The sequence below is a fragment of the Paramisgurnus dabryanus genome, chromosome 17, assembly GCF_030506205.2.
Source record: "Paramisgurnus dabryanus chromosome 17, PD_genome_1.1, whole genome shotgun sequence".
Lineage (NCBI taxonomy): Eukaryota > Metazoa > Chordata > Actinopteri > Cypriniformes > Cobitidae > Paramisgurnus > Paramisgurnus dabryanus.
The window spans coordinates 37436669-37464160 of NC_133353.1; the positions used below are offsets into that span (position 1 = coordinate 37436669).

The 27492-nt window shown below is 40.7% G+C and overlaps 4 protein-coding genes across 6 annotated transcripts in view; 1 reads left to right on the top strand and 3 right to left on the bottom strand.

Moving 5' to 3' along the window:
* Window positions 1–2158: 2158 nt before the first annotated feature.
* On the bottom strand, window positions 2159–4797 carry LOC135748968 (coiled-coil domain-containing protein 42 homolog). Its single transcript, XM_065267297.1, has 6 exons — window positions 4612–4797; window positions 3971–4128; window positions 3535–3617; window positions 3238–3407; window positions 2602–2712; window positions 2159–2419 (listed from the first exon to the last, which is right to left on the bottom strand). The coding sequence occupies exons 1-6, from the start codon at window positions 4795–4797 to the stop codon at window positions 2159–2161; spliced, it is 969 nt and encodes a 322-aa protein (XP_065123369.1).
* A 1196-nt stretch (window positions 4798–5993) lies between these two features.
* On the top strand, window positions 5994–10394 carry asb2b (ankyrin repeat and SOCS box containing 2b). Its single transcript, XM_065267283.2, has 8 exons — window positions 5994–6572; window positions 7004–7119; window positions 7342–7497; window positions 7616–7861; window positions 8021–8192; window positions 9090–9639; window positions 9807–9963; window positions 10217–10394. The coding sequence occupies exons 1-8, from the start codon at window positions 6454–6456 to the stop codon at window positions 10384–10386; spliced, it is 1686 nt and encodes a 561-aa protein (XP_065123355.1). The 5' UTR covers window positions 5994–6453; the 3' UTR covers window positions 10387–10394.
* A 1077-nt stretch (window positions 10395–11471) lies between these two features.
* Window positions 11472–12789, bottom strand: LOC135748957 (protein FAM181A-like). Its single transcript, XM_065267284.2, has one exon. The coding sequence runs from the start codon at window positions 12282–12284 to the stop codon at window positions 11472–11474; it is 813 nt and encodes a 270-aa protein (XP_065123356.1). The 5' UTR covers window positions 12285–12789.
* Window positions 12790–16032: 3243 nt separating this feature from the next.
* unc79 (unc-79 homolog, NALCN channel complex subunit) overlaps window positions 16033–27492 on the bottom strand; it is a 53334-nt gene continuing 41874 nt past the window's right edge. For 2 of the 3 annotated variants that reach the window (XM_065267281.2, XM_065267282.2), the window contains exons 31-51: window positions 27257–27406; window positions 25946–27157; window positions 24710–24811; window positions 24439–24555; window positions 24246–24348; window positions 24028–24168; window positions 23907–23945; window positions 23724–23836; window positions 23551–23636; window positions 22595–22768; window positions 22429–22497; window positions 22210–22320; window positions 21467–21571; window positions 21299–21376; window positions 20760–20849; window positions 18708–18883; window positions 18428–18611; window positions 18155–18352; window positions 17830–17907; window positions 17693–17734; window positions 16033–17550 (exon numbers count right to left, since the gene is read on the bottom strand). In XM_065267281.2, the coding sequence (XP_065123353.1) occupies window positions 17362–17550; window positions 17693–17734; window positions 17830–17907; window positions 18155–18352; window positions 18428–18611; window positions 18708–18883; window positions 20760–20849; window positions 21299–21376; window positions 21467–21571; window positions 22210–22320; window positions 22429–22497; window positions 22595–22768; window positions 23551–23636; window positions 23724–23836; window positions 23907–23945; window positions 24028–24168; window positions 24246–24348; window positions 24439–24555; window positions 24710–24811; window positions 25946–27157; window positions 27257–27406 (3557 nt within the window). In that variant the 3' untranslated portion in view covers window positions 16033–17361. Of the gene's footprint in view, window positions 17551–17692; window positions 17735–17829; window positions 17908–18154; window positions 18353–18427; window positions 18612–18707; window positions 18884–20759; window positions 20850–21298; window positions 21377–21466; window positions 21572–22209; window positions 22321–22428; window positions 22498–22594; window positions 22769–23550; window positions 23637–23723; window positions 23837–23906; window positions 23946–24027; window positions 24169–24245; window positions 24352–24438; window positions 24556–24709; window positions 24812–25945; window positions 27158–27256; window positions 27407–27492 lie in introns of all 3 variants that reach the window. The other variant, XM_065267280.2, reaches the window with a different exon arrangement.

The following is a 27492-nucleotide window of genomic DNA, read 5'->3' on the forward strand; positions in this document are numbered from 1 at the left end:
TAATGATTACATCTGATGGATGGAGTGAAATATTGGGGAGTAAAGGAATAACAGTTTTGATTATGACAAGCTTGTGTAAATTTGCTATAGACATAACAAGAAAACTGTCGCACTGGGACGATATAGTAAAATGGTGTGAGATATCAATGATGATTCTTGAGACTATAAGTCTTACAGGAGTAATGATATTAAAGTACAAGAGATACGCAGGTCTATGGATAATCATAGGAAGTTTAACTATGGGAATTTTTATGTTGGGTTTTGTACTAAATGATGATAACATCATAATTTTGGGAATTTTAATTCTTATGAATCGATGGGATCGAATCAGAAGAAAGGTCAAACAATGCAATATATGTGGATTCTATTAACAGAAGTAAAACATGATTAGCGGATGCTAGTTTCTTTTATTCTGTTTCGTTTTTAGAGTGTAACCAAAGTAATGAAAGACATGTAAAAGTATAAAGGGATATATATGATTGTATGTAAAACTAAAAAGTCATTAAGAAATAATGAAGTTGTTCACTGAAAATACGTTGGATTTTTACAAAATGTGAAATTGGTGAAATACGGGCCAGAGGCTCGGAAATAAGGATCACGGTTAAAGAAAAAGTGACTAAAAGGGTTTTTATGGTGCTGGCATGTGCTGATGATTCGCGTGTATCCTACAGATGCCTACGCTGATTCAGGAGGGCACCGACAACCCAGTCGGATGGACATTCGGACAGTTTCTCTACCGGCTTAAAACCCAACCAGAGAAAATTGAAAGAATGTGGCTCTCTGTGAGGATTGTAGACGCATTCGTAGAGAAGGACGGAATTGGGTCCAGCCAGGCCCATAAATATCCTAAAAATAGGGAACCCCTTAGCAGAATGGCTAGGGAGAAGTACCGGGAAGTCACACTGATGAGAAACAGAAAAAACGTATTTGATGTGTACATTGAGAAGAAATATGAGAGCGTGAGGATAGGAACATTGCTAGTGAAATGTAAACTAGATAGAGTTCCAGCGAAAGGGTATTATACCAGAAAACCAAATGCTGAGGTCAATAGTATGATTGCAAGAGAGGGTGTTGTATCAGATGACATACAAGATGAAATGCAATATACTAATCGCCCACAGCAGACTGAAATTAATGTCACTGATCTGATCAATCAAGGTCTGCAAAAAGAAAAAAACAGACGGATTAAAAAGGAACAGGGAAAAGACAAGAAGGGAAGAAAACGCTTTTATAAACAAAGAAGAGTTCATCAAGACAACAAGCCTGATGATTCAAGTAATAAAGAAACAAGAACAACAAAACAAGGTTTTGATAAGGATGATACGAGAATTGACCAAGTCAGTAACTAATTTCTCTATTGGGACAGAAGTGAACATTGTAACAGACGAGGTTGCATCTTTAATAATTTAAAGATGCAACGCCGGCTGAATTTAAGATGAGGTCTGTAGTTTTCAGTAAATACGCTTTACATACAAAAATGTAAGAGTGTTAATGTAGTTGTGTTTGTGGGTTTTAACAGATACGCTTTGCATATAGAAGAAGAGTGAAAAGAAGCTTTTAGAAGCAAGAGTGTGAAAAGCATTTATGCCAATCATGTATATTTTTCTGCTGATTTTGCTTTGCTAAGATATGTAAACATGAGACATATGAGTCTCTTTAAACTGTGGGGTAGTTAAATTGACATGTTGGGCGGGAGAGTTGCCAAACCCACATGAGGGTGAAATGAAGTTCAGTTATTAATTTTTGCTGATATTATAAGAAAGTGTGAAGTGTGGTTTCGGCCACATAGAGAACTGCAAGGTGAAAAGAGCAAGCGTCTGGGTGTGGGGAGGTGTAAGAAACCTCTCTGCGGTTATGCCTGGACCAAAGTGAATAAATACGGATGTTGCAGAACGATCGAGGCCGAACCCCGTGGTGAAGACTTATCGCTTTATTGTTTTTTGATTCATTGTATGTTATGAAAAGTTTGTTCATTAAACCGAAGCCAGCTATTAATGGCGATTCGAAAAATATTCTTTAAATGAGTCTCTGAGTGAAGTTATTCATTTTAAGATTATAATTCATAATTAAGCAAGATTTTAAACCTGAGCTCCGAGGCTGAATCCAGCTGAAGCTGGTACTGGCACCGCCCAAGGTTACTGAATACCTACCAACGCACTCAACCCAACGGTAAGAAAGACCTATTATCTGACACTGTGATGTTGATGTAATAAAGGGTACATTCATTCATGTGTTTGGGGGATAATTTATTGTTGAATGAGGTAAATGCAAGGTATTCAGGGAATACAGGCGGTATATCAAATACAACAATATCCATCATGGTGAAGATGTCCATGCCTTCTAGAGGTCCATAGTGATTTAGATAACACTGCTCTCCAAGGTTCCTCACTGCCATCAGAATATTCCCCACCTCCTCCACCTGTTACCAGCACAACAAGAACCACATCACATCCATGTGCTTCAGTGTTTCATAAGAAAATCATCAAGTCAAAAACAACATGAAGGTGAATCCACAACGACCATGACAGAGTTGTTCTGCTCTGATGTAAAGCAGCTGTTGTGAAAGAAGATTATTGATGTAGTAAGAGATATAATACAGACCTGATCTCTGGATTCACCCAAACTCATCTGAAGCCTCAACTGTTGCTGTTTCTTCTTCTCTTTTATTTGATCCAACTGTGTCTGCAGTTCTGTTAATTTCTGGTTAGTCATCTGCATCAAGAATAAAAAAACTGTCCAGATTACAGTGTTCATCACAATCTGTAATATTTCAGTATATTTATTAATGTGTATAATAATAGCGTTATAGAGCTCAGTTTCTGCTTTGAATCTTTCATGCTGTTGGCAGACTGACAGCGCATCTGCTGCGACGCAAAGACATCGAAATCTGCGATTTATTTTTCTCTTTAATAATCACCAGAAGTTACTGAATGTTTTTAAGCTGTTGTCACCAGACTTGATTTAATTATTGAAATGAAGGACAGTTAGAGATGTTTATAAATGATAAATGACTACACTGACCACATTCATATCTTTGCATTGATCTGTGTAGTGTATACACAATAATCTCAAGTTGGGTTATGTGTATGACTAAGCCAAGAAGAACATGAACCATAAAGACCAACCCATATTTTCAAATCTAAGGATATTTAATTTTCTGGCATGTTTGCACTACGCCCTGGTTAATTTCACAATAACTGTGCATTCAGTGTCATTTAACAAATGTATTTCACCCACTAGTTTGTATGTGCCGTGATCCTGTTTGAGCGTGTCCAGTTTGTGCTGGCTTGTTTTTAGCTCATCTGTCAGACTGTTTAACTGCTGCAGAAGATCCTGGCGTGAGGTGGACAACGTCTCGTAGCGCCTGATTATTGGCGTCATTAAGTCAGCACCATAGCCGAGATAATCTGCAGGACAAGGATGTGATGTATAATCTAAATAAAACCACCAAACAGAGCAACAACAAAAATACATGAAAGTATAGATAAGGTTAGTGTTACAAACAAATTCATATTCTTCTGTAGATAAACTTACTGTCTGGAAGTAACTGAAGAACCTTCAATAGAAACTCTTCAAAAATCTTATATTTTTTCACTCGCTCTTTTAAATAAAGTCGCCTGTGGAATAAATAATCCAGAATTCAATACAATCCATTGTCACAGTTTTGTATAATCATTATTATAATTGTACAGTTATTATGAGCAATAGGTTTCTAAAAGCATAAGAGTTCATTTTTATTATTATTATTAATGTTTTGACCTCCTTACAGAGAGCTTTTATTCATTCAGCCAGAACAAACAAGAAATGTAGCAGAGTAACATTACACTATAAAAGTGATTGACTGGCTCCTAATCATTTTAAGTGCTAAACATCACCTGTGTAGAGATATAGCGTGATGTGTTGAACCATAAGTGGTGTTATAGTCTTAGTTTACTACGTTCTGAGCTTTTAGTTGTCTTAATAAAGTTACCTTGCTTGTAATTCTTCAAGCTGTTTTGAAAGCTCAGCTTTCTCCTTTTCTTTAGATTCATTCTGTCGTTTCTCCAAAATAAATCTTTTCAAGGCACGACGACGTTTCACCTCATTTTCTTCAACAAATTTCTCAAATTTTGCTGCTCTTTGTTTTGCCTGAGCAGGAAACAACAGTGAATTTTAGATTTTGTTTGTTTCTAAAGTAACTATCTGTTGACAAACACAATTTTAAACTAATTTAGATAATAATACTGTGAAATGCTGTTTGATTTGCATGCTAATGTGACATTTTGTGGTATGATTGTCTTGTTTAGAGACATTTCTTTCTGTCTGGTACTTCAAACATTAAACCCTATGGGGCGGTTACCCGGACAGGGGTTACACTAGTCCTAGACTAAAACATTTTTAAAAGCTGTCCAAACAGAAAACATCTTAAAATACATCAGTACCCTTTGTTGTGCCTCAAAATGCAAAAAAAGTAATGCTTTTAGTAAGGCATGTTTATTAAAACTAGTTATTTTTCCTAATTAAACTAAGACCTAGTCCTAACTCATAAAGAAGTAAATATAAATGTAAGAGATGTTAGCTTGTTTTTGTTGATTTTATTCTTCAGATGAACACATGTAATGGTCCTTGCACCTCCAGCTGTTTCTGTTGTAAATCTTCTTTTCTCTGCTGGAGGATCTGCATGCATCCTTTAAACTCATGGCGTTTGTTAAGAAGTTTCCTGTGAACTTCATCCACCTCCACCTGTTTCTTCAGTACAAGTGTTGTCTGGAGTGTGTTGACGCCCGTCTCCAGTATTTCACTAAAACACTTCAGCATTATAATAGAATCATTATTACATTTATCCACATGATGTTTATACTGAAACTCTGTCAACATCAGATATATTAACATTAACTTACCTCTGTTATCACGGGGATGTGTTTAATGTGCTCGTTGTTTATTTCTCTGTAAAAAACAGAAGCGTAATTACTGCCATTACAGTAACGTAAGCTTACATTTACTGTCATTCGTTGTGTACCTGTGTTCCTCTAACTGCGTTACAAAGATGTTTTTTCTTCTGTTTTCTACGTTCAGCTTTGGATGAGGCTCTTCCATTCTCAGCACGGGAAAACTCAAGAGATCCATCTGCGATTTATCGGCTTATAACCGAGAGAAAACACCGAAACAGTCTTGTGGTTTTCCTTCAACTCTTTTTATGTGTTGCTAACTACACACGCGTCGTGACGTTTTGCTGTTGTCATAGCAACTTACTCGCGCGACGCACGTTATAAGGATCCACAGTGCGGCGCTACAGCGATTACATTGCGTTGAGCCTTCAGTGTTAATTCATTTATTAAACAAACACATCGTGCTTTGACTTTGTGTGTGTTATGATCACATGAATTACGTATCAATCTTTAATTTGTGTGACAAATGTTGTTTATCAAAGACTGAGTCCTCCACAGACAGCGTGGCATCTTCATATAATCCTACATTTCCAAAATACTAAAAGCCCTGCGTTGATGTAACGTATATTATGTGATGTGACATTTTAAACACTGATAAGAATAAACAGTGCAGTCTGCAGGGATGTGTGTGTGTGTCTTTCTCTCTATGTGTGTGTGTGTGTGTGTGTGTGTGTGTGTGTGTGTGTGTGTACCTGGTAATTATCACGTTGTGGGGACCAATTGTCCCCACAAAGATAGGAATACCAGTGTTTTTGTGACCTTGTGGGGACATTTTGATGTCCCCATGAGGAAACAAGCTTATAAATCAAACAAGATGATGTTTATTGAAAATCTAAGGTACAAGAAAGGTTTTTGTGATGGTTGGGGTTAGGGAATGGGGCAGGTAAGGGGAATAGAATATACAGTTTGTATGGTATAAAATGCATTACGTCTATGGAATGTACCCACAAAACATGGAAACCAGAATGTGTGTGTGTGTGTGTCTCTCTCTCTCTCTCGGTGTGTGTGTGTGTGTGTGAATGAAGAGCGCCATGTCCATAAAAGGCTTCCGTGCGTTCAGCAGCTCAGCACTCAAGACTGAAGACTCCCAGACTTAATTTCAAATGAGACCCTAATGTTGTTACTGAATTAATCTTTGCACTAATAACTATGTGGTGTGGTGATGTATATATGAATGACAGACATGAAGTAGCCTCCAGCCGATGTCAGTATTTAGAAAAACAAAAAGCACGTGTATTGCAGAATGATCAGCTGTCAATCACACGGATCCGGACAGATCACTTCTTCATCTTTATCAGGAACTTTTGACAAAAGATCGCGTCAGTTTAGTTCAGTCAACCATCAGATCCGCCCAATGACGATTTTCAAAATTATCGTTAAAGGTCCGAGCTGGTTAAGTGGGTTGTCAAATAAGGTAAAGTCCACAGCCCGAAGCTAAAATTAACCCACGGACGGACAGCTGAGCGCTCGTGCCAGTGTTCACTGAGTGTCTTTGTCTCTGCACGCGCTGAGTGACAATAACACAATGACGCGATTCAGTTATGCGCAATATTTCTCTTTATTTCGATCAAGGGACAGCGAACGAAACGCATCGCTGTCGAAAACATCAACAACTGAAGAATCAAACCGCGACGACGAAATAAAGTGAGTGAGTTTGTCTTTCATTCCCTCTCTTTGTTCATCCGCACGTCGCGTCATCAAACGTTAAATAAAGCGATTCTTCGTTCACATTTACACGCGCGCTGACATGGATGACATGGATGATTTTAAGTGTCTGTCCAAGTGTTCGGCTTTATTTCTTAAATGATGAACGGTACCGAGGGAAGCGAGTGATAGATTTGTTGTATCCAATTTTTTGTTTGTCCGTATAAGGGAGAGGGGCAAGTTGTCACCATTTTAACCACAAAAAAGAAAGACACGACTTAAATATTTGAGGATATTTGAATTTAGAGAATTAAATCTGAAATCTTAAGAAATACAACCAGCATTTTTGTAACCTTCTCCTAAATCCCACCGTGACCTCTCAGACTTTATGATGTGAATGATGAGTAAGGAAGATCTTCTTTATTCTTCAGAGTGATTTGTGCAGACAGAAGGGTTGATGTGAATGAATATGAATCAGAGGACTGGACAGATTTGCATGAAGCGGCTCACCGAGGAAAGACGGACTGTGTGCAGACTCTGCTGAAGGGTAAGACTCGATGTCATGTCATTCAGTATCTGTTAGATGATCACCAGCTGGACCTTTGAAGTGCAAATCTTTCTGAGGAATTCAAAGTTGCCAAACAGGTTGAGTTTCTCTGATGTCTAAACCATAAAGTGCATTACTCTGTTAGTCACAACTTGTCATTTGTACGGTAGTAATCCTGCAAAATTGTGACAGGTTATTATTTATGTGTGTGCGTTTGTACAGCCCGACGCACGTGTGTAGATAAGCGCACACTACACGAACAGACGGCTCTCCTGCTGGCCGTTCATGGTGGACACCTGGACTGTGTGAGGTCTCTTCTAGAAGCAGGGGCAGATCCTGATATCTGCAATAAATACAAAGAGACACCTCTTTATAAAGGTACTTTCTCCATTTCACACAAACAGTTACAGCAACATAACGCACCTGTATCCAATGTGTTTGAATGTAATGAACATCCGTCTTATATAAAGGCTTCTCGTGTCATCATGATTTTCAGCTTGTGAACAGGAGCGTGTCAGCGCTGTAAAGATCCTCCTGGAGTTTGGAGCGGCTGTAAACCAGCGTTGTCATCGAGGCTGGACCGCCCTTCATGAGGCAGCGAGACGAGACAACACCCAACTCTGTGAGACTCTCCTGAAGGCTGGAGCTTCTGTAGATGCCCGAAACGCTGATGACATCACACCCTTAATAGAGGCGGCCCGACACGGACGGACAGAAACTCTCACCTGTCTGATCAGAAATGGTACAGATCAATTCATTGCTGTAGTGCGTCTCACAGTGTTGGGTTCATGCAAAGCAACTTAGTGTTGAGATCCTCAGTTTACAACGTTAGTATCAGATTATGTTTGACTGTCTTTTAATATTTAATAAGCAATTTGAAAATAATTTTTGTGTTCTGCAGGGGCTCGTGTGAACCTTCAGTCGTGTGATGGACACACAGCTTTAAGTGAAGCCTGCAGAAACGCCCACAGAGATATTGTGAAGGTTTTACTCAAACATCATGCAGATGCCAACACGACATCTAATGATGGACTTCTGCCTCTGCACGTGGCCGCCCAGCATGGACACAGCGAGTAAGACCATGAGTATACGAAGACACACAAAGTCTTTAGATCATCCAGGAGTCCTCATCAAATGGCATGTTTTTTTAGAAACAGCTTATAATAATTTTATTAAAGACAATAACAGGATTATGCTAAACTATTGATAATCTACTCTCTTTAAGAATAATGAACAGAGACTAAAGTGCAGAATCTAACCCCCCCACACACACATACACACACACAAAAAAAGGTTCGAAGTAAAACCTAAAAAACAAAATGAACCACGCAGAAAAAAGAAAACAAATCCATAAAGCTCTTAACTTTCATAAGCTACTGAAAACAGCTGTGTACACAGAGAGATGCATAAACAACAATTGACAAAAGCAAGAGCCGTATATACACAGAAAACACGGACACTATTGAATATTGAACAGGTGTGTGTGTGTGGGGGGGTTGATTTGTTTTTGGGTCATGAAGTTTGGGCAGAATGTGATCGTTTCTAAGTAACCTTTCTTACATCCTTTCTCATGTTTGGGATTTACATATTAACGTACTACAGATATTTGCATTTGATGGAAGAATGTGATAAAGAGGAAATCGGTTGTTGCTTTCTATCATACATAAATAAAAAACATACAGAACAAGTGAGGCAAAAGAAGTTTAAAATATAAAGAATGAAGTAAAAACGGAGTTATTTATTAAGACTTGAATCTCTTTTACATTGGTCTAATGTCGTGTGACAGCTGCACCAGAGAATAACATCTGCGTGTGTCCGACAGCTGGTCCACAACTACAACTCTAGAAGTGTAAACCATACAGTTTCTTTACCATTTGCTCAGTTTATTAGTGTGCACTTGTGTATGTAACAGATGTTAAAATCATTCATGAAAACAAACATTCAGGTGGTGGTTATTATCTTCTTTCTAGAATTGTGTCCTTATTGCTGCCTATCACCAGTCGGGCAAAGATACGACAAAGTGGCATCTCACCCCTCCATCTGGCAGCGGAGCACGACCGACAGAACATCATGAGCTTGCTGATCGAGTCCGGTTGCGACGTCAATGCCAAACTCTCAGATGAGCGCTCGGCCACGTTTCCCGATCGACGAGTCACCGCTCTTTACTTCGCCATCGCTGCCAGAAACACGCAGGCCGCTGCCAGGCTACTGAATGCCGGTGCTGATCCTGACACGGACCCTCTCAGGCCGCTGCTGTTGGCTGTACGTCAGGGCTGTTTGAGGAGCATCGCTTCGCTAGTAGAACACGGAGCCGACGTTAACGCTCGGTCACCAGACGTGCACGCTGATTTTCCAGGAGTGCTGCTTTATACTCATAACCTGAATGTTCTGCACTATCTGTTGGACAATGGCTGTGATGCTCAGGCCTGTTTTAAATGTGACAAACATCACTTAGAGGAAGCACACACATCACTGAACGCAAACCAAAGAATTGTGATCTCTGCAAAACCAACTCTAAAGGTATTGCTCTCTTATTCAATATGGCTTATTATTATTATTAAATCCGATTGTAAATGTTGGACAGCTTGAATGAGTAGGGTTAAATGTTTAAAGTGTTTCAACTAGTTTTTGATTAGCATGGACATCACAGATCTCATCTTGACAACTGTAATACTGTTTTATTTCAGTTTTGCGAATGGATCTCTTCCTCATCCTGGAGTCAGGCAGTCAGTCCTGTCATTCATTTACTCTTGGACTATGTAGGAAATGTTCAGATCTGTAGCAGAATCACGGAGCATCTGCAGAGGAATCTGGTGGAGTGGATGGCCATTAAAGAGAAAACACGTGAGTGCTCTGTGGATGAAATATTACATCTGTTTTCTTTAAGTGCTAATTCAGGACTATTGATTTAGATTTTACACAATCTATTTGACATTTAGATTCCTTTTATCTGTCCTTGATCATCTAATGGGGTTGCTGTTTTACTTTTATATTAGGTTATTGCAGTAAGAATGAGATCTTTTAGACTGAAGTTATGGTGATAGTTTAAGGATAATACGTGGAGTATGATGACCGTGACTTGTAATTGGTCTTTCAGTGTCTCCTCGACCGCTGACGCACCTTTGTCGGCTAAAGATCCGAGAGCAGATGGGAATTCAAAGGCTGTCGTCTGTAAACACACTGCCACTTCCCAACAAAATGCAACGATATCTGTGCTCCCGGACCATCAGCAGAACCCAACAGAGAGGCTCGAATCACACACTGTGACCAGCGTTATGTTTTTATGGACACGTACAATATTCTGCATTAGACCGAAAGAAAATAACTCTCGAAGAACGAAATTATACTGTAACAGTAAAACAACATTTCAGTGCTGGATGTTGACAGACTGGTGAAATGTTTTGCCTATTGTGTATCATTTGTACGACTGCTGTGTCTTTTGTTTTGTTGCTTATTTATTGTGTAACTTTTTTTTATAAATTATTAAACCATTTTACGCTAATGTGACTTTTGATTCTCTACATTAGAGATGTGGACACACATGTGCTGCAGTTTTCATTGGCTGTTTGAGTGTTGTCATGCATAAAGATGCTTTTATGAGCATTTCAATTTAATGAGCTAAACTTCGCACACCTGGGTTTATGATCAGGCTAATTAGTTTAATAGAAAAAGGTCTATAGAAGTAATAAATAAATCTCTACATAACAATTCCTCAACAATGTACATTCACTTCCTACATGTTTACAATTAATACATTATCCCCCAGTTTCACAGACAAGACTTAAGGCTAGTCCTAGACTAAAACACACATTTGAGCTGTCTCAACTGAAAATAACTTGCACTTACAGATCTTTAAATATACAGATACACACCAGTAACGTCGCACCAGTTAAGATACACACCAGTAACGTCTTTTTCTAAGGCGTGGTTATAAAAGATACTTAAACATCTTAATTTAACTGAGGTCTAGTCCTGGCTTTAGCTAAGACTTATCTGTGAAACCAGGCTTATATGTATTTAAATGCAGCACACTTTGATACTATACAGCAGTTTGACAGCAATCAGAAAGCGAGTTTTGTGTTCAAAGTAGCCAATGTGTACTAACCCTAACTTATTTAGTGTAACTTGAATCCTTACAAAACTGCAAACAATCATACAAACTAAAGCCATACAAAATCATAGCATACAAACACTCGCTTATTCTTGCTACTTTTGAATCTTAAGTGCTTTAAGAGGAAATTTTAAACACTGCCCCTCGTGTGTAAAATGTGATAACCTAGCCTAGCATGTGACAGCAGTGCGTTAATGCGAATAAATGATAGTAAGTTAGTGGTCTCTTATCTTACAGGAATCTAAATAAAGCCAAACACACTGAAAATGGAAGAGGAAACCGCTGGCTTAGTGGGAATCGGCTTGACAACCACATGTGTGGTGTTGCTGTGAAGTCCATCGAGAAAGTTGTGCGATATTTCGATATTTGTCTCTGAAGTTTTGTTCCTGATGAACGCCGCGTCAGCATGAGGTGCGAGAAAGCGTGCGTGATGCCCGCGGTACTCAATCGCACAGCAAGCGCACACCACACTCCTCAGCGGCTCCACATCACTGGACAATAACAGGTCTGGTTTTAAGTCGTGATAAATCATTTTTCTTCTCTCGCCGTTCTGTAGCAGAGGTCTGCCGTGTACGGTCCCGTTCGTATTATTTTTAAGGAAATGCTCCCATTGTTCTCGGCTGCCTGAGGAGCAATGCGGTTCCTTCCAGAAAGACGCCGGCAGCTGCCTGTTGCGCATGGGCACGTGACCCGATCGCGGTTCATCCTCAGAGGTCGTATTCAAATCCAGGTTCAGATGTTTTTCCTCAAAACTCGAATCTCTTCTGTCAGTGAAGCTACGCACATCCCTGGATCGAGTGTCCTCGTGTCCACACGTAGCAGTTTTCTCCTGGGATATTTTTGACGGCTCACTCGATCTGTGTGAATGACAGCGCGGTATTTTGGCGTATTTCTGTGAAAATCGCTTAAGTTGTTTCTGTAGGTATTTCCGGTGATCCACGGAGCGTCTGCAGGGTGCCGATCTGTCAAGCGCTGCCTTGATGTCGCTTGATGCCAAATTGACAAAGTTCAGAAGCGTTTTTACCTCGCTGTCAGAGTTTGCCATCTCATCCATTCAAATGACACAAATCTAGCTTCTGTGTTAAAAGCACGTTGCGTTGTTATCGACACTCCTGTAAGGGACTTCCAGCCATATTTACCATAATATCCACAAATGGCGCATAATCATTGTTTTGCATCTCGTAAAGCACTCTGTCTAAATTTTCAAAAATGATGTTCAGCTCATGTGGCTCCTACAGCAGCTGAAGCTGAATGAATTCAGACTCGCTGTAGACAGTTATGGTGCTCTCCTTGAACCAATCAGCGACCTTATTTTGCTCACAATGCACCCCAGTGAGCCGCCGAGATCCCCGGTGTTGCATTCTTTGCCATCCCAAATTGTTGTCATGGAAATTCTCTAGGGAAAATCGCAAACAGATGCAATATTTCTTCGTCTCACACCCCCACGCTCCCAGAATTCTATTTAGGCAAAATGTTTAGGCAAATATGGTTTAGAAACCAGGGTTCTGCCATGCCGGTGCAGGAAGACATGCGGCTTAAATAAAGAGTCGCTTTGGGTCACTTTTGAATTCTGATCTTAAGTTCTCTACCTTAGAGTGATGTCATGTCAGAAGAAGCGGGATTTTGGGGGAGGAGGGGCCCTAAGGAGATGGGTGCATAACCATGGAAAGGGGGCTTGAGCGCTCAAGAATCTTGTCTTTCTGTTTGCCCCCTCAATCGAGCGACACAAAAGCTGAATTACTCATTCAAACCACTCGGGACAAAGGCGGAGGAGCTGGATAGCACTCTTGCATTTGTAGTCAAACATTTGGAGACTTAAATCGAGTCGTCATGAAAGAGAAAGAGTTAGACAAAGCCCATAGAATTGCCATCAGCAAACATTTTCCTGTGTCATATTAGTGGGGTCTCCATGGCTCCTTCTGGCTTGGGGACAATAGCACAAGTTTGCACACTCGAATACTGTCACCCTGCCAACGGCAACAAGGGCCAGAAACAGGACAATCCCCGCAAAAAGCATGAGCACCACGGGGAAGGTTGCAATAGAAAAGGAAAAAGGGGACTTGTGAAATGCTAATTGAGCTCCGCTCCTCATTGAGAGCCAGACTACCTATCGTCCTGCTCAGCCTCCTCCCCCTGTCAGAGGAGTTTTAGATGTAAAAGATCAGTTGTCTGGACTGCAAAGCGAAACAAACGGCCAAGCAACTCGCGGTCGGACAGCGGTCGCAGATGTGGAAACCAGATCTGGACGAGACAATCCTGTCACATATTAGCGTACGATGCCCAAAACATCTCCGTATGACTGGCACAAAAGTACATAGATATTTAGATACATCATATCATACAAATGAATTATGGTCTGTGTCATCTCTACAAGATGTTAAATATTCAATGCAGTTCAAGTGTTTAGGGCAAATGTTCCTCATCATCTAATCCAAGTCCACAGTCCCCTTCTGCCCACACTTCTCTACTGTCTGTGTCAATAGGCCAGTAAGACAATAGCACAGGCCTCAGATCTGTTCTTTTGAAGCGCCTGTGAAAGAAGGCGATGAAGAGGATGGCCTAATAAACCCCTGGAGATGTCACTATGACACTGTGAGTAAGATAGATGACTGAACCGAAACACAACAATCTGGATTCCATGTTTTGTGGGGACATTCCATAGACGTAATGCATTTTATACCGTACAAACTGTATATTTTATTCCCCTTACCTATCCCATTCCCTAACCCCAACCATCACAGAAACCCTTCTCCTACTTTACTTTTTCAAGAAACATCATTCTGTTTGATTTATAAGCTTGTTTCCTCATGGGAACATCAAAATGTCCCCACAAGGTCACAAAAATACTGGTATTCATATCTAACGTGATAATTACCAGGTGCACACACGCACATCATTTTAGAAGTAGACATATCAGTACACTTTAATACTGTATCTGTTTCATTTAAAATGAAAGCCTAAAAAAGCCTGTAAGTGATGCTGAGAGGTCAATGTCAGAAAGCCAAGATCATTGGGGCCTCATTTATAAAGCGTGCATACGTACAGATTTGATCTTAAAGTGTGCATACGCAAAAATCCATGGCAAAGTCCATATTTATTAAATCTGTCTTTGACGTGAAAAAGCGCTCAACGCCACGTCAGGTTCTGAGCAGACGTACACACTTCTGCTCGTCTGATTGCTGCATGTTTTTAGAAATATGTCTTTCTTGCTGCTTGTAAAGGATTTAAACATTGACAGGTGCTTTTCAGTGACATTTATTAGGCTTCGTTTAAATACAGAGATCTGAAACTGCTCAGCTTTGCACAATTTCAGATCCTTAGTGATTTATAGATTTCAAATTGTGTGTGAGAATCATTGTGAGATCAAATTTAGGAGGTTTTCTATGCAGCATTTTATAAATGAGGCCCCAGCTGATGAGGGCGCAGTTGAATTGGAGTAAAGAAAGCAAATAAGACCTTAATGTGTCACTTTCTGTTAATGAAACACGATGGTCAATCAAATCCTACAGGTTTGCTTTATAACCACCTGCCACAAGAGCGCAGCAGCAACGCACTGCTAAATTAATCTCTTAAAGGACAAGTTCAGTATTTTACACTTAAAGCCCTGTTTTCAGATTGTTTATGGTGAAATAGAACGGTTTTGACTGAAATTTCGACATATGCGGCTGCCCTGAGAATTTTCGCGTGATTGTGTTTCACCTCACACCTCTACAATGGGTTTAATGGTGCACTGGAACAATCCTTCCTAAAATTCATTAAACTTTCGTTTACAAAGACGTGAAACTCACCGAGTGGTCAGGGGTGTTCACTGGTATGCTCACACAAAAACCGCTGCAAAAGATGCTTTCCAACAGCTGTTTTAGCATTCGTTGTTAACTTGTGGACCTTTTTTTCCAAACGCCTCACACCCGTACATTCTTCCGCTTAGAGCAGGGCTGGGCATCGAGGGCCACAGTCCTGCAGAGTTTAGCTTCAACCTTAATCAAACACACCTGAATGTCATTTTCAAACAGTCCTGAAGACTTCAATTCAATTTTTCAGCTGTGTTTGATTAGGGTTGGAGCTAAACCCTGCAGGGACACTGGCCCTCAGGACCAGGAGTTGCCCACCCCTGGCTTAGAGCTTGAATAATAGACACTCCAGCCCAGGTGGTGGCGCTAATCCGCCATTGCCAATTGCAAGAATAGAAACAAAGTTCCCGGCGCGGAGTAATACCGTACCTCACAGCACAACTAATACAAGTCAATGGAGTTGGTAAAAACTACGATAAAACCTGTTGGAATGCGTATTTTGCAGCGATTTTTGTGTGAGCATACCAGTGAACACCCCTGACCACTCGGTGAGTTTCACGTCTTTGTAAACGAAAGTTTAATGCATTTTAGGAAGGATTGTTCCAGTGCACCATTAAACCCATTGTAAAGGTGGGAGGTGAAACACAAACCCCCCAAAATTCTCGGGGCAGCCGCATATGTCAAAGTTTCAGTCAAAACCGTTCTATTTCATCATAAACAATCTGAAAACAGGGCTTTAAGTGTAAAATACCGAACTTGTCCTTTAATTTGACTGTGGTTACCCCTACTGAGTGGCAAACAGTCTGAACGACAGCATTAGCATAGCATGAAAAACGCATCTAAAATGGGAAAAGTAGTTGTGTGATCGACTGTGCTAACAGATTCAACTAAAATTTGGGGCAGTCTTTTTCCCGACTAAAAAAAAAAAACACTCAAAGGAAAAATAAATCAGTAGCAGTATCCATATGTCAGGCATGTACAAAAATCCTATAAAAATAGACCAATGAATACTCGTATTCTGTGTAATTGCAAAGTTAAAAAGAAATATTTATTTATCAATTATTAATATTTTATTTATGAGAAGATAACAGTTCATTTCATTCTGTATTTATCTGCCCTATGCCATAATAGTCTTTCAAAGACTTTATCATCCACTGTAAATGCTATTATGCATTTTTTATTAGTTTTACATCATATCTATAAAATGTATATTACAGAAATGAAACACACCACTGTGAAACGTCCTGTTCAACCTTGCAAAAGTGGTTCTGGTCAATTACCATGGTCTGACACATTCTCGAAATGATCACGAATAACTGACATACTTGTAACTGTTCATACCTGAGAAGCTGAAGCTAAGGGATGGGACATTTCTGATATATGCTGTGAGTGAGCAGTCACCGCAGACTGGGTCAGCTTGACCCACAACCGAGCGTTTGAAAGAGAGGAGCTGCATTATTACTTCTGCAGAACTTCAAACCACAGCCCTGCTGAGAAACAGCAGGGAAGTCAAAAACAAATAATGTTTCATTAGACATAAAAAGCATTTATCCAAGTACTGTAATAGTTTTGTTTTTTTCTTCTACTGTTTGTGGAGGTCTGCAGATCTGTGGACAAAAGCTTCTCAGCCTTTACATTGTTTATTAAAATAGTGCACACACAGCAGAATGGACAGATGCAGCTCCAAGCATTTCAAGACGAAGAGATGCTCATTTATCACTTAAACAGTTTTAAGCATTTAAACAACAACAACAACAACAACAAAACAGACAGAACTTGAAAAATCCCCATAAATATTTAGCCTCTGTATCTATTGATTATGCAAAAGAAAAACGTTTCCTCCTGGAAATCAACAGGAAGCTAACATTATTTTATCTCTATAGTTAGGTTTGATACAATATGCACATCAAATACACTTCTAGTAACACACACGTACATGCACACTCACGCGCACACACACACATGCACGCACGCACGCTCACCCGCACACACACGCGTGCATATGCACACACACGCGCACACACACACTTACCCGCACACACACACACGCACGCACGCAGACTCACCCGCACCCAGACACGCACGCACGCACACACACACACACACACACACACACACACACACACAGAGTTAAAGTCGTTAACTGACTAGAGTGTGGTAAAAGTAGTTAAGGTGATTTGTCTTTGTAGGGCAGTACACTACTATACTCCATTATAGTTTGTTAACTTTCTAGGTAGTGAGGTTATTTGAAAAGATCCGAGATTTGTTTGCTCAAACAGTGAGTCCGTATAAGTTTCTCCAGCAGCTGAGATACAGACACACAGTTTGCTGCTGAACCGCTCACATTGGGTAGAACTGAGAAGCCGCTTCAGATGACTGAATTTCTACTTGAGCCATTTTAAACTGAGTGCACTGAAGCCACTTGCGCAGCGTGAGAGAGAACGATGAACAGCCGGGACTCTGCAGACACTGATGGTTTACTCGGTTCTGAATTGCTTGTAGACGCAGTTGAAGACCCGCAGACAGATGCTATTGTCAGACAGACAGACAGACAGACAGACATCATTGAGTGAGATTTGGATATTCACAGTTCTGTTTTAGTATCAATGAAAAATAAATCTGACAACATGAATTGCGGTTCCACAGGGTAATGAAAATGATGAATACTTACATTTAGATTGGACTGAATCATTGGCAGCCACATGGGAATTAACTAAAGAGAAGATTTCATTTAAATAAGATAAACACACAGATCAATCCCATCAGTTTCAAGCACTGGTTAACTGTCTAATAAGAAATAACACTTACTTTTACAAAAATGGTTGAGTTACACTCCTGTAAAGCTTCCATTAAGCTGATGACATGCAAACACACCATCTCAACCATCTGAAAACAGAAGAAGAACACAGAACACAGTGAGCATAAAGTCAGTGAGACGCATCTTTCATTTATTTAGAAACGTTGAGCCGCTAACCCAATGCTCTGCCAAATGAGCTACAGGAACACAATAAAGACTGAGGTGAGTATGAGCTATGAAAAGAGAGTCTATAGTAAAAATATCAAGTGTGCTGCTCATCCCATCTATTCAACAAGAAAGAATCACATTCAGTCCAGACGTCAATAAAGCTCTAACCACTTTGTTGTGGGCCATCAGTTGGAGGATGCTGGGAGTTACACGACTCCAGAACTCCAAACCCGTAAGGATGGCGCCGGACGAGAACTCGTTCTGGTTCTGATTGGTCGGGGCGGCTGAGGCCTGCTCACAGTAGATGGTCCACAGCTGAGCGAACATGAAGGCGTGAAACAGCGAGCACATGTGGAGAACCGATGTCTACAGACAAACACAGGAAGAATAACATCAGCGTAACGTTCGCCTTCATTACACTGAACGGCACCATTTTATTACCTTGGATTGCTCAGGAAATCCTATGAGGATGACGATGAGATGATCAGCAATGTGAGATCCAGCATCCAGTGGAATGGGCATGCAGGGCGTTGAGCCCTGATGCAAAGCACTGTGGGTAAGAGAGCCCAAAAGAAGCCATGACAGCTGTCGAACGTGTGACACACATTCAATGAACTCTTTAGGTCTGAGAAAACAAAAGCAAGAACAACCATTTCTGTCCCATACTCAAAAGATGATTTTTAGGAAGTTCGTCCAATACTGGTGAAGATGGCAGTTTTACCCCTGTTGCATAGCAGAAGGAGGATGGTAAAGCCACGGCAAGTAGCGAATAACCGCTTTGTTGTCTCTGTGGTTGCCTTTGCTGATCTCCATGGCTGCCAGCTGAGCCAGACCGACCTTCAGATTCCCACCAAATGTGTCTTCATGCAGTGGCTGACAGCACGCCTTCATGTGACTCTACGTAACATACGACACATTCAAACGGTACAGTCGGTATAATAACATTTATTGCTAATTTCATCATTTTCCAGTTTCTTTCCTTTTTCTGCTTATTCTGTTTTTCCATCACATCTCTACAGTAAATCTTAGTTGTAACCATGCAAAATTATGAAAATAGTAGTGCTGGGCAAAGATTAATCGTGATTAATCGCATACAAAATAAAAGTGATTTTTTGCATAATATATGTGCGTGTAATGTGTCTAATTATTGTGTATATTTAACCACACACACATTCATATATTCATTTCAGAATTGTTTTACTTATATATAATTTTTTTACATTTATTTTTAATATAGAATATATAAAATATAAATAAATATATATAAACATGTAAATGTTTCTTAAATACATACATGAATGTGTGTGTATTTATTTATACATAATAATTACAAACAGCACATACTCATATATTATGCCAAAAATCACTTTTATTTTGTATGCGATTAAAGGTGCAATTTGTAAGATATTTGCAGTAAAATCTCCAAAAACCACTAGGCCAGTGTTATATATTTTGTCCAGCTGATTACTATCAATATCTGTAATGTTTTCAACTACTTGTAAATCGTGAGAAAATTTCCATTCAAAACATTTACTGACGTAAACGACATGACAACAGTGGTCGAGCTCGAAAAAATAAAATGGCGGCCAAGGAAGCGGCTTGAGCACAAATTTAGTGAAAATAAACCTATATTTTCACTTTTTAAGCATTTTAATTGCATTTCTAGCGAGAAATTAGTATTGTAGTTTTCAAATATGTGATTAGTTATCACAAAGGCGCTCTCTGTTTATATTTCAAACACGCTGCCTTTGAAGTGCGTCGGAAAGCCTTTCTCTGAGCGGCCTTCAGGCCTCCGAGGCCGAAGTCATGGCCTCATGAGGCAGCGAGGCAACAAGTCCTCACTGCCTTGAGTTTTCGGACGCAGCGGGCCAGTGTCATGGGCAAATGCGGAACTATGCGATAGTGCCTGTCGGGCTACGCGCTTGCTTATGAACTTATGGATATCTCTGTACCATCTGCCTCTGGTTGTGTCAGCTCCTGTAAGCGTACGGGCCAACCAAACGACCCAAGAAGAGTTTGGAACAAAACAAGGGAGGATCAATTTGTTGTTGCATTATCTGGATGGAGAGAGCTTCACCACAACATTTAACTAGACCGATATTCTGATCCTGCTTGTGTTTTACGAGATGGGTGAGTTGTTTTGATTCGTAACCCTTCAAAAAACGTATGCTATTATATTGATCACAACATTAGTGTGTAGATTGTAATCAGCGCGTCTTCCCGCGGACGATATGCACATCAAAAGGTATTGTACAGCAATATAAATGGTCATTTTAAGACACTTCACAATAAGATTTGTACTGTCAATACATTATGTCAAAAATCATTGTAGATTGTAAGTTGAAAACTTAATTCTGTGCTGTGTTTACCATCGAATTTGGACTAATACTGTAATATATATGACTAACAATTTCGTTTTGAACATCACATATAAACTTACATAATGAAATAAACGATGTCATCATAGCAACATTTATAAGACTTTATAAAAACATTTATAAAAATTTATAAGGATTACCTTATCCATCAATTTGATTTCTCATTCTCGTCTGATTGATGGCCATCAGCGGTTGAGTTAAAGACTACAAATCCCATAATTCCACGCTGCTTCAGAGCGTCGGTAAACAACATCATTGTTAATGTTTGATCTGGCGCCATCTTGCGGCGCATAATTGCAAATTGTATCTTTAATCGCGATGAATCTTTGCCCAGCACTAGAAAATAGATCTATGTGAACATAGATTAAAGTTTGCTGAAACTCATTATTGAATACCTTTAATTTGGTGAGCGTGTGCATGTCTGCTATGAAGTCTAAGATCTCACTGAGATATTGTCTTAAACACTCCATCGCCGCAGTTGTACACTGAAAGAAAAGAAAATCGGTGGCGTCAGTAGCAGGTAACATTACACACTAACACACGCACGCACGCACGCACACACACACACACACACACACACACACACACACACACCTCACACACACACACACACACACACACACACACACACACACACACACACACACACACACACACACACACACACACACACACACACACACACACACACACACACCTCACACACACACACCTCACACACACACACACACACACACACACACACACACACACACACACACACACACACACACACACACACACACACACACACACACACACACACACACACACACACACACACACACCTCACACACACACCTCACACACACACCTCACACACACACCTCACACACGCACACACGCACGCACGCACGCACGCACGCACGCACACACACACACACACGAGTCTCACCCCAGGCAAAGCAGCTATCATGTGCTTCTGAAGAATAGTGGATTCAGCCAACCGCGTACCGATATCTGAACAGACAAACTGATGAGAAAAGCAAGCAGAGGTTAAAGCATTAGGGAAGCTCTCTCGGGTTAAAATTGATGATGTTTAATCTTCAAGGTGAAGCAGCACCTGGACCAGCAGCAGCAGGTTTGTGTCAGGAACAGACGACTTGAATTTTAGAGCTTGAAGTAACTCCAGAACTACAACACGTGACATGTAGTATTTGTCTCTTTCCTGCATAAACATATTAACATAGAGAAAATGTGATTTGGTTTGTTCAGATTGATTTTTTCCTTCTTTATAGAGATACAGAACAACATCTTTTTCAAGAGTTTAACCCTGCTTGGCCTTTTCTCTGTTTAAAATCAGTGTCTCAGTATGATCTCCAGACAACACAGCTAATCTCAAAAGAGAAAATATAGACGAGATCTTTATTCATATTTCTGTTTAGTTGATTGTGCTTCAGCTGATGGCTGCAGTGATATAAACAGACTATAATGACTCAAATATGATGAATAACTTTCTGAAGATTCAATCACGCAGCAGAGGACGTGTGCTGTGCGTAACCTTTTGAAGAATATTTACAAATCAACTGAATACAACTGCATAACTTCATTATGTTAAACTTTTTGCAATGACAACTGCATATGTATTCTCATTCTTCAGAAACACCTTAAAACAAATGCTGTATGTGTGACACAATTATTCAATCAGAGAAAAACAGACTTTACAAACACTAGCAACAAATACAATAATGTTTGGAAAAACTGGACTTTTAGCATCTTTGTAAGAAAAAACATTGTGACTGTGTCTTGTTTAGGGCAACATCAGATGTAGCACTGTGCTGAAAAAGACTGAATGTTTTTTTTTACCTTGCTGAAGGTTTTGTAGCATAAACCGCAGATCTCTACGACATAAGAAAGATTAAAAACCCCATACTGGATGACAAAACTCATGAGTTTAGAGAAGGGCTCCAACAGACTCTGTGTCAAAGAGGAAAAATGAAGTCAACACTGCCATCAACGTCTCATGTGTCATGCACAATACTGACACCACTGATGGGTCTGAATGCAAAATGAAAGAAATCTTACTCTTGATGCATTTGTGATGGGAATCTTTAGCAGGCAAATAATGATTCTCAGACTCGAGTCCAACGGGCACTTTTTGAAAGAAATAGAGAAACATGTTAACACACTTCAATTGTGATCAAAATAGCAGTGAATTTCTCTATTGTTGAGGTGAATATAAAGCTGGCACCTTGAGTGGCAGAACAGCAGGTAGTTTAGTTAAAAACGTCTGAAACTGATTGGAGATGGTTGTCCAGAGGTTACTGGGGGAATCCATGGGAAGAGTCTCCATAAAGGTGGCGATGTTGTCAAGACAGTGCAGTATTGTTCCTCCTGCTGGTAAAGTCTTCTTAGCGTTCAACCCCTACGACAACAGAAACTTTAGTTCATGTATTCAATTTAAGGTTATTTATATAGCACTTTTAACAATTGTATATCGTACCAAAGCAGCTTCACTTGAAATAGAAACAAAAAAACAACAAAGCATCCACTCTTTTTGAATCTCCCCCACATTTTTGAATGGGTTTTGCTTGACAATCTTCTCCAGGGTGCGTTTATCCCTATTGCTTGTACACTTTTTTCTACCACATCTTTTCCTTCCCTTCACCTCTCTATTAATGTGCTTGCCAAAATTGAACCTTTTCACAATATTCTAATTTCCTAAGATACTTAATTTGGGATTTTCGTAAGTTGTCAGTTATAATCATCAAAATTAAAAGAAATAAACATTTGAAATATATATTATATATAAGCAATATTTATTAAAGCTCCCATAACACAAGCTGTTTCTGCGTTTCTGATGTTAAAGGCAGGGTCCATGATCTCTGAAAGCCAGTATTGACATTTGAAATCACCTAAACGAACACGCTACTAGCCCAATAGAATCTGGACCTTCTGCTAATAGAATCGCCCCACACATATGCAACCCAGGCCCCTTACTGCTGATTAGCTACAAGTGTGTTTTGGTAGTCGGCTCGACTCTCTTTTCCAAAGAGTTTTTCAGTTATCGTGCACCCCACTTTATTTGAGTAAAGGTTTCTATTTTGTATACAGTGTTATTGCTTCAAAGTACCTTGTTCTTGATTGAATAACTTTATAAATCTTTAAATATTATGATGTGTATTCAGGCAGAACAAACCGACGTACCTCCAGGAGTTGATTCAGCGCTGCTATAGAGCTCAGCTCATTGAAATCTATAAGTGATGTGGCCAACGTGCGTAGAAAACTTCCATCTGAACAGCAACAACACAGCGAGAAATCATAAAAGGATTGTTTCTGTACTTTATGTCAGTATGATTGTTCATGAAGTTTCTTCAAACCTTTAATGTTGCTCTGGAAAAGTTGTGGCAGGATGCCGTTAGGAGCGAGCTGGTGCAAAACACAGCGCAGGAATTGCTTGGCCACACCAGCGACATTACCAGGTATCAGCATGCTACACACATGTGAGAGACGTCACGTACATATGCTAACAGAACCCCTCACACACTTAAGATGTGACTTACCTTTCAGCCTGGCCTGTAAAGTTGGAGCTTGAGGCCAACCTATAAAACACAAACTGAACTGAAGAAACTCTGTAGTGCATTGTGTCAGATAGATGGCAAATACAACACAACAATACCATACCTGCCTACAGATTGCATGATCTCCAACAGCAGCGGAGCGGCCAGGTCAGGACTCAGATGGATGAACATGGACAGAACCACCACAGCCAGAGCTAAAGTCTCCTCGTCGTACTCCTCTAGAACCGCCCCGCAATCCCGACACCTGGTGAGGTTCAGACACGGTGAAATTACACTCCGCTGTACCTTATACCGTATGTACGATCGACAGTCCTTATCTACCTGTCGGCCATGGTGCTGGGCTGCTCATCGCCGAAGTCTTCGGGCGCAGGAACGAACATGCTGGCGGTACTCGGAGCCGAGAGCAGACTGGTCTTTGTAAGACCTGCTAGTGGAAAACGAAAAGTCTCTTAAGCACACAGTGAAATCACAGCGGTACTGTTGAAATGTCAGATGTCAGGTCTGGGTCTCTAACCCGTGTCCCAGGTGCTGATGTTCTGTGGCGCGCTGGACTGATGCTCCAACTGTCTCTTCATTAACTGACACATAGTGACTGCGCCCAGTGAGCCTCGCTTCACCTGACGATACTGAGCTGCCAACAAAAGCAACATTTCAATACTGAACTAAAACAGATATTTTTAACCCGAAAGTGTGCTTGTTCATGGCTAAATAATCTGCATGTTGCTTCTAAATGTGTTGATATATGTGTGATGTTAAGTTCACTATCAGATGCATGTGGTGTTTACTGGACACTGAAGAGCGATGGCTGGTTTCAGGGACGGTGGCCTCCAGGGCTGGAGCAGAGGCCGATTCTCGGGGCTTCTCCAGGTTCGACAGAGATATCTGATCTGTCAAATCACACAGGTGTACGACAATGTTTCAAAATGAGTGTGAAAATGTGTCAAATGTGCTTTTCATATTATTCTTACATTCAAATCTTTTTTTTTAAATATGTACTTTTTCTCATAATACGTAAGGTCGCGGATGCACATCACAGGGCTAGTGCAAGATGAGAAGTTGTTAAAAAGTACATATAGTTTTTGGGGAAAATGATGATGGTTCACTAGATAAGACCATTATGCCTTGGTTGGGATCGATTAGAGCCGTTTGAAGCTGCGTTGAAACTGCAATTTGGACCCATGTGGTTCCACTATATGGAGAAAAATCCTGAATGTTTTCCTCAAAAACTTAATTTCCTTTCAAATAAAGAAATAAAGACATAAACATATTGAATGACATATGGGGGAAATTAAATTAGCAGGAACATTTCTAATGAATGTGGAGAAATCCTTGAACAAAGTACCTGCTTATCAGTAAACATAAAAAAATATATAATACAAAAATATTTATTAATACATAAAAAAATAAATACTTTCTCTCATCCCAGCCCAGTTGTAAAGTGTATTGTTTGTTATTCAATAAATAAGAACATTTTGTAAAAATTCAGGACAACAATGCGACAGCTTTTTAGAGCTATGATTTTAACAGTGCAGGTAAAGTCCATGTACAGTATGTGTGTGTATATGACTGTGGAATGTCAATTGTCTGCATTCAGTTGTGTTGTAGAAATAAACGTAAAATTGAATTAAAGGCGGGGTGCATGATTTTTGAATAACACTTTGGATAGGACTATCAAAACACACTTGTAATTAATCAGCAGTAAGGGGCGTTTCTACTAACCGACATCGTTGCCTGGGTTGCGTATGTGTGGGGCGGGTCTATCAAAAGAAGGTCCAGATTCTATTGGGGTAGGGGCGTGTTTGTTTAAGTGATTTCAAATGTCAACATTGGCTTTCAGAGATCATGCACCCCGCCTTTAATGTTCAGAAATACATAATGTTTTTATCAAATTTATAAACATGTATTGTGAATGATTTATTATTACCTGAATAAAATAAAAATCATTAAAAGAAAGAAAATGCACACACAAAAACAAAGACAGTGTGTTTGTGAAAATACTGACAAGGCAAACAGGATCTCACCTGATGACTGAACCGATTCAGTGGCTGGCTCTCGGATTTTGTCTGGAGTGTTGAAAGAGATGTCCAGATATTCCCTCTGGATTGCACTGACAGCTATCTTCCTTTCTTTGCGCTGACGTGGCACAATCTGGATCTTAAATTCCGCCTCATCGCTCTCATCGTCAGGTTTGGTGTCACTGTCTCTCTCATCAGTCTCGTCATCATCTCCAGCACGAAAACCTCCTCCGGCATCTTCCACCGTTAACGGATCCAATGATCCGAGCGCGTCCAGACTGACGTGGAGGAAGATGGGTCTCGTCCCAGAGTTGTCCATTGGCTGCACGCAAGAATCATCCAAGGATGCGTTCGGTACACGTGACGTCTTTTTGAAAAGATCTCTCTTTTGTTTTAGAGTCATGGTGCTCTCTTGATGAGGTGTGGAGTCGAGGAGATCCGGAGACGCTTTCGACGTGACCGTGGGAGGTCTGACTTGGGTCGCGCAGCCGACGTTCTCGCCGTCCTCGGAGCAATCCTTTACGCTAACTTGAACGAGCGGAGACAGGTGTACCGTGGTGGTGCTGGATTCTTCAGGTTTGCTGAGCACACAGCTGGGGAGTTTGAGAGCCTCGAATAAGTCCTCGTTGCTCTCGACTATGCGCAGAGGAGGCAGAGGCTCGAAAACCAAAGAGTCGCTATCAGACAGCGAGAGAATTGAATGCTTTTCTGGGATGGACGTGCAGTCTGACGACAGGTCTATGAGATCTGGATCCTCTTTGTCAGGATGAGGTCGGCCCGGCACGTCAAGTGGCGAATCCGGCAGACCAGTGGGTTTATCGTCAAACGTCTCCATACAGCTCAGACGCACCTCTGGTATAACCGGTCTGACGTTGTCATTCGGCGCAGCGGAGTCTCTTCGGTCGACAACCGAGTGACCGTTCGAAGAGTTTTTCCCATGGCGCTGTGCTCTGTGCTGCTGTCTGGTTATAGAGGAGGAAGACGACGGATGTACGGCTGCAGGACCCTGCATGTCACAGCGGTCGATGCAGGACTTGCGGCGATGCTCGTCCAGGTTGAAGAGGATTGAGTCTGTGTTTCCGATGTCCAGAGATTTCTGCTTGTGCATGGCTTGCAGTCTCTTTTTCTTGCTGCTGCTGCTGCTGTCGTCTCTGGCAGGATACAGCAGAGCGTCCTGTAGCGTACCTCCCTCCTTGTATTCGGCTAACTCAATCTCACCTGTGGAGAGGACAGCAGAAGAGGGGCAAGCGAGATGCTGAAGGCAGGACGGTCGGGCAGTAAAACTAATATTAAAGAGGGCTAAAGTTATTTACTCACTCCTCTGAGCGTTAAGCTCCACAGGCTGATACTTGACGGACTTGCTGCCCCCGATCCGTTTGAGGCGAGCGAAAAAGGTCTGTGATTCCTTATTGGCTGCTCCCGTTGGAGTGTCATGGATGTCAGATTCGTCAAACACGCTGTCTTCCTCTACACAGCAAACGACATGAGGCATAAGGGTGTAAAAATAGGATATCAGGAGCTCTCTCCCATGACACGTTTGGGATATTCTGCTC

Bases quoted from the DNA above. Each gene is read 5' to 3' on its own strand.
- LOC135748968 (XM_065267297.1), bottom strand. From the start codon at position 4,797: ATGCTGAAGTGTTTTAGTGAAATACTGGAGACGGGCGTCAACACACTC. The intron at 3,408-3,534 runs GTAAGTTTATCT...CTTGTCCTGCAG, and splicing joins TCTTCAGTTACTTCCAGACA to ATTATCTCGGCTATGGTGCT. The intron at 2,713-3,237 runs GTGGGTGAAATA...TTCTTGATGCAG, and splicing joins ATCACGGCACATACAAACTA to ATGACTAACCAGAAATTAAC.
- asb2b (XM_065267283.2), top strand. From the start codon at position 6,454: ATGACGCGATTCAGTTATGCGCAATATTTCTCTTTATTTCGATCAAGG. The intron at 7,498-7,615 runs GTACTTTCTCCA...CATGATTTTCAG, and splicing joins AGAGACACCTCTTTATAAAG to CTTGTGAACAGGAGCGTGTC. The intron at 9,640-9,806 runs GTATTGCTCTCT...GTTTTATTTCAG, and splicing joins CTGCAAAACCAACTCTAAAG to TTTTGCGAATGGATCTCTTC.
- LOC135748957 (XM_065267284.2), bottom strand. From the start codon at position 12,284: ATGGATGAGATGGCAAACTCTGACAGCGAGGTAAAAACGCTTCTGAAC.